Here is a 16,791-nt window from a genome sequence, read left to right as displayed (position 1 = left end):
GAATAGCCAAAGCAGTCTTGAGGGGAAAAAACGGAGCTGGAGGAATCAGACTCCCTGACTTCAGACTATACTACAAAGCTACAGTAATCAAGACAATATGGTACTGGCACAAAAACAGAAACATAGATCAATGGAACAAGATAGAAAGCCCAGAGATAAACCCACACACCTATGGTCAACTAATCTATGACAAAGGAGGCAAAGATATACAATGGAGAAAAGACAGTCTCTTCAATAAGTGGTGCTGGGAAAACTGGACAGCTACATGTAAAAGAATGAAATTAGAATACTCCCTAACACTGTACACAAAAATAAACTCAAAATGGATTAAAGACCTAAATGTAAGACTGGACACTATAAAATTCTTAGAGGAAAACATAGGAAGAACACTCTTTGACATAAATCACAGCAAGATCTTTTTTGATCCACCTCCTAGAGTAATGGAAATAAAAACAAAAATAAACAAATGGGACCTAATGAAACTTCAAAGCTTTTGCACAGCAAAGGAAACCATAAAGAAGACGAAAAGACAACCCTCAGAATGGGAGAAAATATTTGCAAACGAATCAACGGACAAAGGATTAATCTCCAAAATATATAAACAGCTCATGCAGCTCAATATTAAAGAAACAAACACCCCAATCCAAAAATGGGCAGAAGACCTAAATAGACATTTCTCTAAAGAAGACATACATACGGCCACGAAGCACATGAAAAGATGCTCAACATCACTAATTATTAGAGAAATGCAAATCAAAACTACAATGAGGTATCACCTCACACCAGTTAGAATGGGCATCATCAGAAAATCTACAAACAACAAATGCTGGAGAGGGTGTGGAGGAAAGGGAACCCTCTTGCACTGTTGGTGAGAATGTAAATTGATACAGCCACTATGGAGAACAATATGGAGGTTCCTTAAAAAACTAAAAATAGAATTACCATATGACCCAGCAATCCCACTACTGGGCATTTACCCAGAGAAAACCATAATTCAAAAAGACACATGCACCCGAATGTTCATTGCAGCACTATTTACAATAGCCAGGTCATGGAAGCAACCTAAATGCCCATCAACAGACGAATGGATAAAGAAGAGGTGGTACATATATACAATGGAATATTACTCAGCCTTAAAAAGGAACGAAATTGAGTCATTTGTTGAGACGTGGATGGATCTAGAGACTGTCATACAGAGTGAAGTAAGTCAGAAAGAGAAAAACAAATATCGTATATTAACGCATGTATGTGGAACCTAGAAAAATGGTACAGATGAGCCGGTTTGCAGGGCAGAAGTTGAGACACAGATGTAGAGAACGGACATATGGACACCAAGTGGGGAAAACTGCGGTGAGCTGGGGATGGTGGTGTGCTGAATTGGGCGATTGGGATTGACATGTATACACTGATGTGTATAAAATTGATGCCTAATAAGAACATGCAGTATAAAACAAACAAACAAACAAAACAACTAATACTAAACTTTCATTGGGTTATTTGTATGGAAATATGTTAATATAAATGTTTCAGACATTACATGAAATTTCTAAAAATCTTATATGTTCTGGTATAATGTTATAAGTCATAATCCTAGTTATTACTTTAAAATGTATATCTCAGAAATAACTAATTTTCTTGTCAACTGCATTATTATGAACTTTCATCAAATCTTTAACTGTGGTCATTTTTAAGTCTTTTGTCATTTACAGACAGTTCTGGGTGTACTCTGATGCTTTTGCAAATATGTTTCTATAAAAGGGTTTCATCTTCAAGAAATTCATGGAAAAGACTCTGACAAGTACAGGTTTCTGGTAACTGACTGTACTGCTGAACTGAATGAATAAGCATTTTTAGAACTCTAATGAAAAACTGATGAACTCATAAAAGTGCTAACAAAAGATCAAGATGAAAAAAAAAATTAATTACATGGGACTGAGTGAACTGATGATGATGAGTATAATTTTTGTGACTTTCTGTCTGAATTTTAAAAAAAAATCCCACAAGGACTCAGAGGCAAAGAACATACAAATCAATTTTCACTGCAAAGTAAAGGAGCTGTTACAGTGGAGGATTACTGGACTGAATGTCAATATTATGACATAGTATGAGTGTGTTTCATGTTTGGTAATTGCAATCATTGTTGCTTTTGTTGTGGTCATCCATGTACAATGCTTGGTGTCAGTCTATTTATCTCTTGTAAAAATAAAATACAGTGTGTGTGTGTGTAAAAAAAAATGGGACTTTAATTACATGGGACTGAGTGAACTGATGAGGATTTTTATAATTTTTGTGAGTTTCTGTTTGAATTAAAAAAAAAAAGGGAATGGAGACTTAGGTAGGTTTCATATCTAGGATGGTGGGGGGCGGGGGAGCAAGGAGTGGTAATTCCCAAGAGGAAAGGGATGTGCTCTGTAGATGTCTACTCTACAGTGTAGTAACTGCTCTGCTGAGGGCTGGCAGAGCATGAAGAGGCGTTTAATCTTGCCTTGAAAGATTAAGGCTTCATGAGGAAGGTGAACTTTGAGCTGAATCTTGATTGCTGAATAGGAGGAAAGGAGTTAGCCAGATGGAGATGGTGTGAGAGAGAGAATACGGCAAGTTTAGGGAACAGCACGTTGACGGTTACAGAGCTCCCCTGTGAAGGTGGTGAGTGCCCTGTTGCTGGAAGAATTCAGAGACTGGATCTTCTTTCTGCTGGTGGTGGCAGGTTGGCCTATATGACCTCTGCAGACTCTCCAACCTGGAGTCTGTGCTGGCATGAGCGCTGTCATAGGATGCCTTTTGACCACCTACACTTGTGAAGTCTGTTCTGATGTGCAGCTGTGGGCTGCTTGCCTGATGTTTGTTCAGATGGAGGGTGTGAACATATCTTCGGGTTTGTCACTGTTTCTTTCCATTGGCCGTAATATCAGGGGTGCTTAGTTTGTGCTTGGTCCCCAGGACTGACATCTGAAATTAGCCAATTGAGGGCCACTAGCTGTAAGAAGTGTAAGTGCTGGTGTGTGCTAAAGCCATGGAGTTCTGAGCATTGGGGCTCCAGGGCACTCTCATCTCTTGCAGTGAGCAAGCTGTGTGGGAAATGCAGTCCCACTGACACAGACATCCTGCAGCCCTCCTTCAACTTCCTGTATTGGAGCCTTCATCAGACCACGCTGGGCAGTCAGAAAAGAGGTGCTGGGGCCCGGGCTGGCATAGTGAAGAGGAAGGGTGCTGGGCAGTGTCTATGGCCCTTGCTGCCCTGAGTTTTTCCATCTTAAAAAAAATAAAAAAGGGGGTGTGTGGCTGGATCGGATGGGCCTAAGGTCCTTTCTGGTTCCAGTAACATGTGGTTCCGAAATGAAACTTAGAGCCTTAAGCTGATCCTTTTGTTCATTCACCATGTGTGTGAAGCACCCATCGGGTGCTAACTAAACACCACCTGCCCTGCCCAACCCTCTACAGCTGCTGCAGTGCTCCTGAGCAGCACGGCCCTGATAGAGCTTCTAGAGAAGACGCTGGCCCTCACCTGGGCTGAGGAGGGCTCTCCCAGGACCGAGCTCCTCTGCTCCGCCTGGCTGCTCACTGCCTCCTTCTCTGCCCAGCAGCACGATGGCAATCTGCAGGTTAGTTTCTAACCCCTGTAGCTTTGGCGCATGGGTGGCACTCCAAGGACTGACAAGATCTTGAGTTCTGATCCCAGATCTGTGGCTTATTAGTTGTGTAACCTTGGCAAGGTATTTAACTCTCTGAGCTTCAGTTTCCTTGCCTACAAAACAGGGAAAAAACATTCAAGGCTGTTGTCAGGTTGGTTTACATTAATCCATTTAGCACACATGGATCACCTGCATGCCAGGCTGTATTCGAGGCACAGAGGAATAAAAAATGAATACAGTATATACCCCACACTTGGGGAACTTGTGTTGTAATCTTTAAGCAAAGCCCTGAAAGGTAAGCAAGACTGTACCACACAAAAATAGTGGGGGAAGGGCGCTCCAGGCAAAGAGAATGATATGAGCACAGGCCTGAAGCTGCACAAATTTAAGACTTGGTATATATATTTGAAGAGTGGTGAGGTACTGCGTGGCTGGAGTGTAGGGAATGGACTGTCAGACTGGACAAGAAGGCAGAATCCAGCGGGTGACCTTGAAGTTGTGGGTGGCAAGCTGTGAGTGCCATACATGTGTAAGCTGTCATGTGACTGTTTGAGAAGGTGATGCAGGGAACAGGAGAGCCATGGACATATCCACAGAGCACCCCGTTTCCTCTCAGCCCCTCCCTCTTGTACGACCTTGTCATCCTAGTGCCCTGCATGAGCTCCTCTGTGGGCTGCTTCACATTCAGGTGTTTCCTCCCTAAGGCTGGCTGCCCCTAGTGGACAGAAACCATCTCCTAGCCTTTGAGGTGTCCTCGCACTGTGCCCAGCCCTGTGCCAATCTAATGCCAGGCACACACATTTGTGTAGAAGTGAAGTGAGTTTTCAGGTTTGGCCTCTAGGGTTTCAGTAAGCTGTGGCACATCTACGCTATAGCAGATCCTCAGGTAGTTGCCAGTGGGGTTGATTTGGGGCAGGAACCTCTCCTACTTTTCTAGGTGCGGCTATTGGGCCCACCCCTACCCCTGCAGTCACCTGCCTGGATGGAAGCCTGCACCTTGTCGTTGGTTCTGCCCTGGCCCTCAGCTCATAACTAGCCAATACGTAACTACCTCTACTCTTAAGTCCTCCCCTCTGCCCTAGTTCAGGCCTGATCATTCATCCTCACCACTAATATGGCCTGTTCACAATCTTCTGGCCTCCAGCCTCTCCCTTGCTCCACCTCTCCTATCCCTGTGGCCACGGTCTGTCCACACTTCCCCTCTGCTCACTCTCCTTCAGTAGCCTTTTTGTTCTCCTCATGGCTGCTGAGACCCTTCCTACCAGGCCCCTCTGCAGCCTTACTTTCTGCCATTCTACCCTCCTTTCCTGTCTTCTGACCAAGTGTTTGCTCTTCTCCCAGTCAACTGTGCTCTTTCACATCTCAGTACTTCTTTTGTTTGTTTTTGGTTGATTTTTAATAGCTGTTATTTTTAGGACAGTTTTAGATTTACAAAAAAATTGAGCAGATAGCACAGAGTTCCCATATAACCTCCACACACAGCTTCCTCTGTTTACATCTTAGATTAGTATGGCATCTCCATACCTTTATACAAGTTGGTTCTTCTGCCTGGAACCTGCCAATTCCACCAGCTAACAAGCATTTTTTTTTTTTTTTTTTTTTTGGCTGCATTGGGTCTTCGTTGCTGCGCGTGGGCTTTCTCTAGTTGCAGCTAGTGGGGGCTACTCTTCATTGTGGTGTGCAGGCTTCTCATTGAGGTGGCTTCTCTTGTTGCGGAGCACGGGCTCTAGGGCACGCAGGCTTCAGTAGTTGTGGCACGTGGGCTCAGTAGTTGTGGCTCGCGGGCTCTAGGGTGCAGGCTCAGTAGTTGTGGTGCACGGGCTTAGTTGCTCTGTGGCATGTGGGATCTTCCCAGACTAGGGCTCGAACCCGTGTCCCCTGCATTGGTAGGCGGATTCTTAACCACTGCACCACAGGGAAGCCCTAACAAGCATTTTTGAGGAATTGCTTTGTGTCAAGCACTTGTAGATCCAAGTAGAGGAAAAGCTGCCTTCAGGCAGCTTATGTTCTGGGTAAGGAGAGCAGAGCAGACTCACAGCTTTGAACCTGTCAACCAAACTAACCCCTCAGTATGGTCATTGCTTTGACATTAAGGAGCACATTCACGATGCTGATCCTCAGCTGTTCTTCACGATTGCTCTGGAGGGAGTGAAAGCTGGTGGCACTGTTCCCATTTCGTAGGTGAAGGAAGTAAGGCAGGCTGAGAGAGGTGCAGTGCGGTGACTTGCCCACGGCCATACAGCTGGCAAGTGGCAGAGCCAGGATTTGGATTCCGGGCCATCGGACTCCAGATCTGACTTAGGTGGTTGGTGGGCTGAAGAGGAGACTGACCCACAGCTAAGGCTGGGAAAGACTCCCTGGTGCAGGAGCTCTCTGAGGATGGGGGAAATTTGGGAGAAGCAGGGTTCTCCAGGTCTGGGCTTGATTTTCCTCCTCAAGCTCCTGAATCCAGGATCGGTGAGGCTCACAAGACTCTGTGTGGCCTCCTCTGTCCTTCTGGATGTAGCGGGTATGTGTGTGGGGGGGGGTAAAAGAGATATTGTAGCAGGTGGTTTTCTGCCCAAGCTCCCAGAATGTGGGGGTTATCCCTTTACCCTCTGCCCTGCCAGGTTCATCAGACACTGTCTGTGGAACTGGACCAAGTATTGAAGGCCCTCAGCTTTCCGAAGAAAAAGGCTGCACTGCTCTCAGGTGTGGGACCAAGGGCCTCTAGCAGGAGAAGAAAAACCTTTCCCCTAGATTCTGAGATGAGACCACCCCACCCAGACCAGCCCGTGGTCACCCCATTATTATCCCCATTGTCCTCCCCCTGTGACAGAGCTGGTGGGGAGTTGGGGAATGAGGCAAGAACTGGGTGTAAGGAGTTTTCTACTTTCAGCTGCCATCTTACGCTTCCTGCGGACAGCCCTGCAACAAAGCTTTTCCTCTGCCCTGGTTACTCTGCTGCCCTCAGGGGCCCAGCCACCGCCAGCCCCTGAGGACACTGTCCTAGCTCCACTGGGAACATTACAAGTGCTGTCCCTGGTCATCGGACTGCAGAACCTCCTGGTTCAGGTAAGGCCTTTGTGGAGTGGGACCCTGGCAGTGGAGCCTGCTTCTCCCAGGATGACAGCAGGAAGGGGTGGCTGCCTGCCAAGATCCTGGTATTCCCACCAAGGCCTAGAGAGAGGATTGACTGGTTTTAAAGTTACAGTGATAGAAATGAAACTCAAATTGTCTCATAACTGAGAAGTCCAGGGGTCAAAACTGGCTTCAGGCACAGCTGGGATCCCAGAGGCTCAGACAGTATCATCAGAACTGTCTCCATCTCTTGGCTCTGCATTTCTCTGTCAGCTTTATTCTCATGGGATGGTAGGATGACCAGCAGCAGCTCCTGGCATATGTCCTTCCAGCAGAAAGAAAGTTTCTCTTTCCTAGTAGTCCCCAGAATTGAGTCTCATTAGCCTGGCTTGGTAATGTGGCAGTCACTATGCCCAAAACATGGGATGCTCTGATTGACCTGGCTTGGGTGAGTGTCCTCTCCTGGAGGCTGGGGCATATGGTCAGCTCTCCCTAACTCACATGGACTAAACATAAGAGAGGAATGGTTCTGCAAGAGAAAACTGTTCTTAGAAGAAGGAGGAATGGATCCTGGACAAGCAAAAACAGTAGATGTCCACCTCAGAGGGGTTTGTGTTTTACAGCTTAGAGGATTCTTGGAGATCATTGTTTATCCAGCGATCACATACTGTGAAGGGTGGTGGGGGCAAGGAGATCGATCAGATTCGCGCCTTTGAGAAGTTAACAGTTTCAGGGGGCGGTGGACGGTGCCATGTGGATAAGAGCTGCTAACACAGAGTGGGCAGTGCTGGGTTGAAGGGAGGCACTGCACAGTGGGGGCACAGGACGTACATTACAGGCTGGTGTAGGGTGACTGTGAGGGTGGCTGTCAGAGAAGGCTTTCTGGGGGAGGTGCTTGAGCTGGGCTGGAAATAGCAAGTGACTTGTCCTAGGTCCCCGAGGGTAGGGGGCATCAGAGATCGGATTGATCTTGATGGCAGCACAGTTTTGTTCTCTGATATGGACTCATTCCCTGTCCCTGGCCCTCTGGCCCGTTCCCACCCATGATTCCTTGAGACTTTCTTCTCTTTCAAGGAGCTTATTGTCTGTTATTTTCAAATATGAGCTGGTCACTGTAGGGTGACCAAGGCCCCAGGTGTTTATGCTGTTTTAGTTAGACTTGGACTCTCTTTTCCTGCTCCTTAAAGCTTGCCGACGACCGACGGTCACAGATCCACGTGGTCTGGTCTGATGGCAAGGCATCGTGGGCAAGAAGAGGGAGGTGGGGGCAACCAGCAAATGAGTGAGAGGAGTTGCAGAGACTTCCTCGGGGGAGGGGTGGGGCCTTGATTTGAATGGTCTCCACTGGCCGCCCAGATAATGACAGACATATTTGATACGGCTGTTGACTGTGGGAGATTATGTTCAAGGATTGATCCCCACTGGGCCTGTGCACAGGTTGGGGTAAGTGGGGAAATGTGAGGATGTAGAGAATGCTCCAGAAGTGGGCCCTGTGCGGGCTGTGTGGATGCCGAGTCTTGTCCTGCCAGCACATCTATTCAAAGGCTCTGTGCTCTTCATGGATCAAACCTCTATCGCGTATAGCACTTACCTCTCTCTGTTGTGAGTTCCCATTTTCATATCGGTCTTCCCCAGGCTGTGAGCTCCTCAAAGGTAGGGACTGTGTCTGGTTAATCTTTGTGTCTCCTTCCCCTTGTGGGTTCAAATCCAGTTGGGAAATCAGGAATCAAATGAGAACCAAAGCATCAACTTTATTGCTGGTAAACACCATAGTAGAATGTAGCTGGGACTTAAGGTCAGAACAGGCTTTTTTTTAGTCTGAGATTTTTCAAACATACAGCAAAGATGAAAGAATTTTACAATGAACACTCATATACCCACCATGTACATTCTACCATTAACATTTTACTATGCTTGCTTTATCATATCTTATCCAAAAGGATTTTTTAACTACTCTCCTTCCCCTGGGCCAGACCAGGAGCCCATAGGCAGGTAAATTGTGTTTGCATTTCCATAATGTCCATGTTGGACACTTAGCCAGCTGGCCAAGATCTTAAGAGTTTGAGTTCATGGGAGCATGACCTTTAATACCTTAGTCCTGCCCTGATGGCTCAGTAGGTGTTAAGCTAGCATCTCACTTGTTAGATAAATCTCTCGTTGGGTGAGGAGGAGCCAGTTAGAGGTGGGAGGAAGGGCAAATGCTTTCTCTTTAATGTTTCTGAAAGGGCTGAAGTTCCTGATTTAATATTCAGAACATAGAGAGGGGGAAAATGATTCCCTTACACTCACTACCCAGCATAAAGCCTCCCACAGAATTGGCATTCAGTAATGTTTGTTGAATGAGTGAATGAGGACGCAGAAATGAATATGATGCCGTTTCAGCCATTTAAGCACTCACAGATTGTAGGAAACACAAGAAATTATGATTAATGGCAAAATGACCTATTATTTGAATCAAGGAAGGCTCCACAGGAGAGGCTGCATTTGAACTGGCTAATCTTGGGTACCTGGGAAAAGGGTGGAAGTGCCCACTGGTTAAGAGTTAATTTTAGATTGGAGAAGGAGAAAGGGCACAAGGCCTAGGATTTGTTTCTAGACCTGCCACCTACCACCCAGGTGTCCTCAGGTCAAGTATTTTCTCTCTGGGCCTCAGTTTTCTCAGCTTTAAAATGAGGTTAGTGAGTTAGCTCAACCACTTCAAACTGTAGGTCTTAAAGACCTTAGGGATCCTGTGAAGGAGACTTAGGGGTTGTTAAAGAGCGAGAGTGTTTCCCCTATTATACATTTCACTAAAATATTCACCATTTTTAAAAAAAAATATAACAGAATTATTTTATTATAGGATCTTAGTAGAATCTTAAACAGTGGGAAGAATATTTATCCTATGATTTACCTGTATAGTATAAATACATAAATAAACAAGTCATTGCCTGGGATTAATTTCCAACTGATTTTTTTTTTCCTTCAGTATAGTCACCATTTTTTTTAAAATTTTATTTATTTATTATTATCATTATTTTTTTTTTGGCTGTGTTGGGTCTTCGTTTCTGTGCGAGGGCTTTCTCTAGTTGCAGCGAGCAGGGGCCACTCTTCATCGCAGTGCGCGGGCCTCTCACTGTCGCAGCCTCTCTTGTTGCGGAGCACAGGCTCCAGACGCGCAGGCTCAGTAATTGTGGCTCACGGGCCCAGTTGCTCCGCGGCATGTGGGATCTTCCCAGACCAGGGCTCGAACCCGTGTCCCCTGCACTGGCAGGCGGATTCTCAACCACTGCGCCACCAGGGAAGCCCCTAGTCACCATTTTTTGAGTGTTAACTCTGTGCCAACCACTGGTTAAACCCTCTGTATGCATTGCTCATCTTACCCTCTTGGCAGCCCAAGTAATCTTTTTATCCCCACTTAGCAAAATCAAGTAACCTTGGCCAGGATCACACAGATGGTAAGTGACCAAGCAAGGCTTCAAACCCAAGTCTGTCCCATACCTTAACCTCCAGGTCACTGCCTTCCAAAGAATAGCATGAGGAGAGCATAGGATTTTTGTGGTTGTTAGTTTGTTTTTACATTTAAAAAAATCAGTTTTATTGAGATATAACTTACATGCAATAAAATTCACTGATTTTAAGGGTACAACTAGATGAGTTTTGACAAACATATACAGTTTTGTAAACACCACCACAATCCCAGTATAGATTTCCATCACCACAAAAAGTTCCCTTGGACCCCTGTTTAGTCAGTCCCCTCTCCCCATCCCTGACCCTTGGCAAACACTGATCTGCTTTCTGGCACTACAGTTTTACCATTTCTAGAATTCCATATAAATGAAATCATACAGTATGTGGTCTTATGTGTCTGTCTTCTTTCACTTAGCTTAATGCTTTTGAGATTCATTTATATTGTTGTGTGTTATCAGTACTTCATTTCTTTTTATTGGTGAGTAGTAGCCCATTATGTGGCTATTCCACAATTTGTTGATCCACTCACCTACCGATAGATATTTGGGACTTCCAGATTTTTGGCTATCATGAATAAAGACTGAAGTACAAGTCTTTGTGAATATCCATTTTTATTTCTCTTGGATAAATACCTAGGAGTGGGATTGCTGGGTCAAATGACATATTAGTTTTCTATTGCTGTGTAACTACATATCACAAATGTAATGGCTTAACACAACACCCATTTATTATCTGACAATTCTCTACGTCGGAAGTCTGGGTGGGCTCGACCAGGTTCTTTGCTTAGGGTCTCACAAAGCTGAAATCAAGGTATTGGTCAGGCTGGGTGCTTATTTGGGAGAGCTGGGAAAGAATCCACTTCTTCCTCCTGTTGCGGGTGGGTGGCTCTTTCAGCTCTTTAAGGTTGCACACATTTTTTCTCACACAGCCCCTCCATCTTCAAACCAGCAATGCATGTTGAGTCCTTCTCACACTTCCGGACTCTCTGGTTCTTCTTCTGCTACCAGCCAGAGAAAATTCTGCTTTTAAAGGACTGGTGTAATTAGATTGGACCCACCCAAACAATCTCCCTTTTGCCATGTAATGTAACCTAATCACAGGAGTCACATCTGGGAGCAAAGGTCATGGGACCATCTTAAATGCCTACCATATATGGTAAGTGCATGTTTAACTTTATAAGAAACCATCAGACTGGGACTTCCCTGGTGGCACAGTGGTTGGGAATCCTCCTGCCAATGCAGGGGACACGGGTTCGATCCTTGGTCCGGGAAGAACAACATGCCATGGAGAACAGAGCCTGTGCACCACAGCTGCTGAGGCTGAGCTCTAGAGCCTGTGAGCCACAGCTGCTGAGGCTGAGCTCTAGAGCCTGTGAGCCACAACTACTGAGCCCGCGTGCCACAACTACTGAAGCCTGCGTGCCTAGAGCCCGTGCTCTGTAACAAGAGAAGCCTTGGGGCTTCCCTGGTGGTGCAGTGGTTGAGAGTCTGCCTGCCAATTCAGGGGACACGGGTTCGAGCCCTGGTCTGGGAAGATACCACATGCCGCGGAGCAACTAGGCCCATGAGCCACAGCTACTGAGCCTGCGCGTCTGGAGCTTGTGCTCCGCCACAAGAGAGGCTGCGACAGTGAGAGGCCCGCGCACTGCGATGAAGAGTGGCCCCTGCTCGTTGCAACTGGAGAAAGCCCGTGTGCAGCAACAATGACCAAATGTAGCCCAAAAAGTAAATAAATAAATAATTAAAAAAAAACAAAACAAAACAACATCAGACTGTTTTCCAAAGTGGCTGCACCACGTTTCCTTCCCATCAGGAGTGCACGAGAGTTCCAGTTGCTTCACATTCTTGCCAACACTTGGTACTGTCAGTCAGTTTTAGCTGTTGATGAGTGTGTAGTGGTATCTCAAGGTGGTTTTAATTTGCATCTCCCTAACCCTAAGTTCTTTTCTTATGCTTATTAGAGCATAAAATTTTGTTTGATGAAAGGTTCTGCTGCTTTAAAAAAAGATTTACATGCACTGGCTTAGATAAACTGTGTGGCTCTTACAGAATCTGTAATCTGTGACTCTCTTAATGGGGCCCAGGGCCCATCCTTTTCTGAAGAAAACAGTCTCTCAAATGTAGGTAAATCATCAGTATAAGCACTGTGCTTTGTGTGTGGGTGAGAGATGAAACCAACAAACATTTCTTGATTATCTACAGAGCCACAATCCCAAATCTGAAATTCTGAAATCTAAATTGTTTTGAAAACCAAATGTTTTTTTCTTGGTTGGCACCAAAATCCACTGGTAGCAAAACCTGACGTGAACTTCTGTGGGTTTTTTGTTTTTGTTGTTTTCTTGCAGAAGGACCCTCTGTTGTCCCATGCCTGTGTCGGCTGCCTGGAGGCTTTGCTTGACTACCTGCATGCCCGGAGTCCAGACATCGGTAGAAACCCTCCCCATTCTCTGATGTTCCCATGGGGGAGACTGGAGGGGGCCAGCACCTGCCACCCTCCCACCCCAGACTCCCATCCTCTGTTCTGTGATTCACACTCATTTTTTTTGGCGGAGCCACGTGGCTTGCAGGATCTCAGTTCCCCAACCAGGAACTGAACCCAGGCCATGGCAGTGAAAGCCCAGAATCCTAACCATTAGGCCACCAGGGAGCTCCCTGATTCACACTCATTTTGTCTAATTCTTTTAACAATACTGCAGGGTACTGCCATTCCCATCATACAGATGAGGACACTGAGGTTCAGGGAGGTTAAGCAACTTGCCCCAACCAAGGTCACATAGCTCTTAAGTGGCAGAGCTCTTCCTGTTGCCTGCCTCCCACAATAGTGGGATATGTGGTCTCCCTGTGCCAGGCAGCATGGGTGGATAGAAGCCGAGGAGAAAGAAACCCCCTGGGGTCAGCTTGTCCAATGCCCTGCCTTTGCTGAGAAACCCTTTTTTGAGCCAATAGGAGAAAGTTTTCTTTAGCAATGTTCCAAGGCCTTTGGAAAAGCAGCATTAACAACGCACGGTTGACTGGTGTTTCCCATAGCACTCCATGTGGCCTCCCAGCCCTGGAATCGGTTTTTGCTATTTACCCTCCTGGATGCTGGAGAGAATTCCTTCCTCAGAGCTGAGCTCTTGAGGCTCATGACCCTGGTAAGTGCAGAAAGGATGGTCCTGTGGTCTGAAGAATGTCATCCTCCAAGAAGGTAGAGGAGCTGGATGAGCCTTCACCCTACAAGAAGCCTGCCTAGAGAATTCCTCTGAATGCCCACATCTCCTCTGCCCAGACTACCCAGACATTCTTTCTCATTCACTCATGAAACATTGACCAGGCCCTGCCCACCACCTGCCAGATCCTGTGCTAGGTACCAAAGACGTCAGTGAGCCAAATGTTCTGCCTTAAAGGTCCCTCAGTCTAGAGAAGGAGGTAGACAAGGAAATTAATAGTTAAAATATGATGTTATTAATGGAAGAGTAGAAGATAATGCTAAGTGCCTAGAACATGGTAAGTGCCCACTGAATAAAGGCAGCGAGCCTGTGAATGATAGTGAAGTGGATCAATGAATAAATCAATGGTTGGTGTAGGAACCCAGAGAAAAGAGTAATTGCTTCTGCCAGAGCTGGGAGGGAGAAGTGAGTAAGAATATAGTAAGCACCCAGTTAATGCCTGTATTTCTTTAATAAAATGAAAACATTCAGCAGTGAAGGTAACATTTTAGCTGAGGCTTGAAGGATTAATAGGCAAAGAGAAGGAAAAGTATTGCAGGTACAGTATTGAAGTGAGAACAGCAAGTATATGAGCATGTGGTGGTGTGTCTGGGTAACCACACATAGTCTAGTGTGAGGGGCAGGGTGGGAGTGGGGGACTGAAGGGGTCAGCAGACCAAACTCTCAGGGTCTTGCAATCCTCATTACCTCACTCTCCTGTGACACAACCCCACCCCTGCCTACCAACACTGAGCTCTTGAAGGCAGAGTTCTGTGGGCTTCAGATCCATGCCCCCAGCCCAGTGCTGAGCCCGGCAGGGCACAGCAAATATCTGTGAATGAAGGAGATGCCAAATCACTACATGTCTGGGGCTTCTCTCCCTGGGCCAGTTTGTGCGGTTCCGGAGCAGCAGCATCCTCTCTCATGAAGAGGTGGGCCACGTTCTGCAAGGCGCAGCTTTGGCTGACCTCTCTACCCTCTCCAGCACCACACTCCAGGCTCTGCGTGGCTTCTTCCTGCAGGTGGGTGGGAAGGGGATGCTATTTAGCCACTGTGAGGCCAGACCCTCCATACCATCTTCCCTGTGGAGGCGGGGAGCTCTAGCCACAGCAGCCAATGGGAGGTCAGGAGTGCAGGGGGTGGAGGGTAGAGAGGGCTTCTATGGAGTGGGCACTAAGAAAGCCTGTTTTCCCCACCCTCTTCTCCCCCCAGGTCCAGAGCATGGGCCTCCTGGCTGATCATCGCATGGCCCAGACCCTGCAGGCCTCCTTGGAGGGTCTTTCCCCCAGGGCCTCCACTGCCCAGCCGCCCCTACAGGACATGATGTATCCTTTCTTGCATCTGGGAGCTTTGGCCTGGGCAAGGTCACCCAGGCAATGGGAAGCTATAGCGTCATGCTTCAGGATAGAGAGTTGCACTGTCTACAGCCCCGTCTTCTAAGGCAAGCAGGGGTCAGTGAGAATAACAGTGGTAGCAATGACAATGACTTGCTCTGTTTATTAAGTTCCTACCCAGGGCCAGTCATGTTACATGCACTGTATCTAATCCTCACAGTAGCTAGGAGTGTTAACACAGTTGTACGGTAGCTCAGAGAGGTTAAATGACAGGCCCAGAATCACACAGTGATAGCATCAGGATTTGACCCCAGACATGACCATCTCCAAGTCATATCACCAAACTCAGAAGGGAGCTAGTCCTTCCCCAGAGCTTTGGAGAAAGTTGTCCAAGCCCGGTTGGCACAGACGCTGCCCTAAGCACAACATGGTGGGGGAGGGTGCTGGGTGACTGGCACGTCCCTGAGAAAGCCTGGGGCTGTGGGCAGTGCTCACCGGCCTTCTGAGGGGTCGTTGTGGTGCTCCAGAGACACTGTGGTCTGGAGGTGTGTGTGTGGCCTCCCTGGCTCTCCTCCTAACCCTTTCCATGGAACCGTTCCCTGATGTATAGCAACTACGTAGCCCAGGCATTCAGGTCTCAATTTTAGAATCCATCCCACTCTTCTCAGGTGCACCTCTGCTCTTGTCTGACTGTTTTTGCCTTTTTGGGCCCTGGAAGTGTGGTTCTCCCAGGGCTGGCCCCACCTCTCTGCTGTTCTCCTCTCATGTTTGCTGCCAGCTGCCTGGGAGGAGTGGCTGTATCCCTGTCCCACATCAGAGACTGACCCTCAGGACCTGAAGGCCCAGAAACAGAACTGAGACCTGGAGAAGACAAAGTCAGGGCGCGGTGGTTTGGGGGAAATGGATGACAACTGCAGCCGTTCATCTGGAGCCATTTACTCCATTGTTGAAATAGAATCAGGAAATAGTGATATACTCACATGCCTGTGTGGGCTCTCCAAAAACATTTCACTTTGGACTTATCTTGGCTCCCTCCAGCTGGTTCCTCAGGATGGATGGCCTCCTCAGGGAGAGACGGGGAGGGATTTGTTCTGCTAACGCCAGCTGGTTACCTCAGTTGAAAACGTCAGTCAGGCCATCCTTGGGGCAGAAGGGGCAGAGAAAGGCCATGTGTTTGGTGCTGCTGTGGTCCAAGTGCTCTGGGAAGTACTTTGCCTGCTGCTTCACCTCAGGTGAAAGTGGAGAGAGGTACAATTTCCAGGCAAGGAAGGTGAGCAGGTCAAAACCTTCTCAGCCTTCCTAGCTGAGGGAAACTGCCGTAGCTCAGCTCCTCCCTGGCTAGAGTAGGTCCCCTGTGTTCCTTTCTCTCCCGGCCCTCCTCAGAGCGTGTATTTGTGCACACACGTATGCAGTTCTTTCAATGTCTGCCCTCCACAACTGCCCGCGCGTGTTCTGAGCTCAGCTCACCAGGGCCTTTAACTCCCTTCCCGCCTGTCTGCCAGGGCCCCGTGCCTGTAACTGGCTAGCCCTTGGGTCTGGCTGGACTGACCCTACGCAAAACTGGGCTGCACTCCGTCCTAATGATAGGACAGGGAAGGACCCCACCAACTTGGGTTAGAACTTGGTGGATCCGAGGGGCGAGCAGGGTATGCCCCAACTCTGCACTGCACGTTACTTAAAAACAAAAAAGTGTTAGCCACGACCCACTAAACTGATCTTGACAACTGCAGTTTAAAAAACACTCAGCTGGTACCTCCCTAGTGGTCCAGTGTCTAAGACTCCCCACTCCCAATGCAGGGCGCCGGGGTTTGATCCCTGGTCAGGGAAGTAGATTCTCACATGCCGCAACTAAAGATCCCGCATGCAGCAAGGAAGATCCCGTGCGCCGCAGCTAAAACCCGGTGCAGCCAAATAAATATTAAAAAAAAAAAAACACTCAGCTAACGAAACAGTTTCGGGGAGGGCGCTGGGGAGGCCGCCCGGCCGGCAGGGGTTAGGGCCTCATTATTGCTGACGCGTCTTTCACTTTAGACACACACCGCAGGCTGACTATTTCCTCCAACCCGACCTTAACGCGGCAAGTCCGCAAGCCGCCACGCAGGGTGGGCGGGACCGAACTCCCACGGAC

At 47.5% G+C, this 16,791-nt stretch overlaps 1 protein-coding gene and 1 long non-coding RNA gene across 3 annotated transcripts in view; one reads left to right on the top strand and one right to left on the bottom strand.

The window, feature by feature from the left end:
* Positions 1-15,649, top strand: part of MEI1 (meiotic double-stranded break formation protein 1) — a 68,287-nt gene extending 52,638 nt beyond the window's left edge. Inside the window, exons 23-31 of the mRNA XM_007189124.3 lie at positions 3,061-3,171; positions 3,442-3,602; positions 6,242-6,323; positions 6,511-6,686; positions 12,487-12,568; positions 13,169-13,275; positions 14,220-14,351; positions 14,542-14,654; positions 15,442-15,649. Of these exons, the coding sequence (XP_007189186.2) occupies positions 3,061-3,171; positions 3,442-3,602; positions 6,242-6,323; positions 6,511-6,686; positions 12,487-12,568; positions 13,169-13,275; positions 14,220-14,351; positions 14,542-14,654; positions 15,442-15,487 (1,010 nt within the window). The 3' untranslated portion in view covers positions 15,488-15,649. The remainder of the gene's footprint in view (positions 1-3,060; positions 3,172-3,441; positions 3,603-6,241; positions 6,324-6,510; positions 6,687-12,486; positions 12,569-13,168; positions 13,276-14,219; positions 14,352-14,541; positions 14,655-15,441) is intronic.
* LOC103003810 (uncharacterized) lies at positions 13,267-16,770 on the bottom strand. 2 transcript variants are annotated; one of them, XR_009009705.1, is made up of 3 exons: positions 16,417-16,770; positions 15,644-15,803; positions 13,267-14,345 (listed from the first exon to the last, which is right to left on the bottom strand). It is a non-coding gene; the product is annotated as an uncharacterized LOC103003810 (long non-coding RNA). The 2 variants fall into 2 exon arrangements; XR_451654.3 differs by having other exon boundaries at positions 16,503-16,770.
* Positions 16,771-16,791: the final 21 nt, after the last annotated feature.

This window comes from Balaenoptera acutorostrata, chromosome 11, assembly GCF_949987535.1.
Source record: "Balaenoptera acutorostrata chromosome 11, mBalAcu1.1, whole genome shotgun sequence".
NCBI lineage: Eukaryota > Metazoa > Chordata > Mammalia > Artiodactyla > Balaenopteridae > Balaenoptera > Balaenoptera acutorostrata.
Note: the sequence above shows the minus strand (reverse complement) of the source record. Positions and strands in the feature narration are given on the sequence as shown.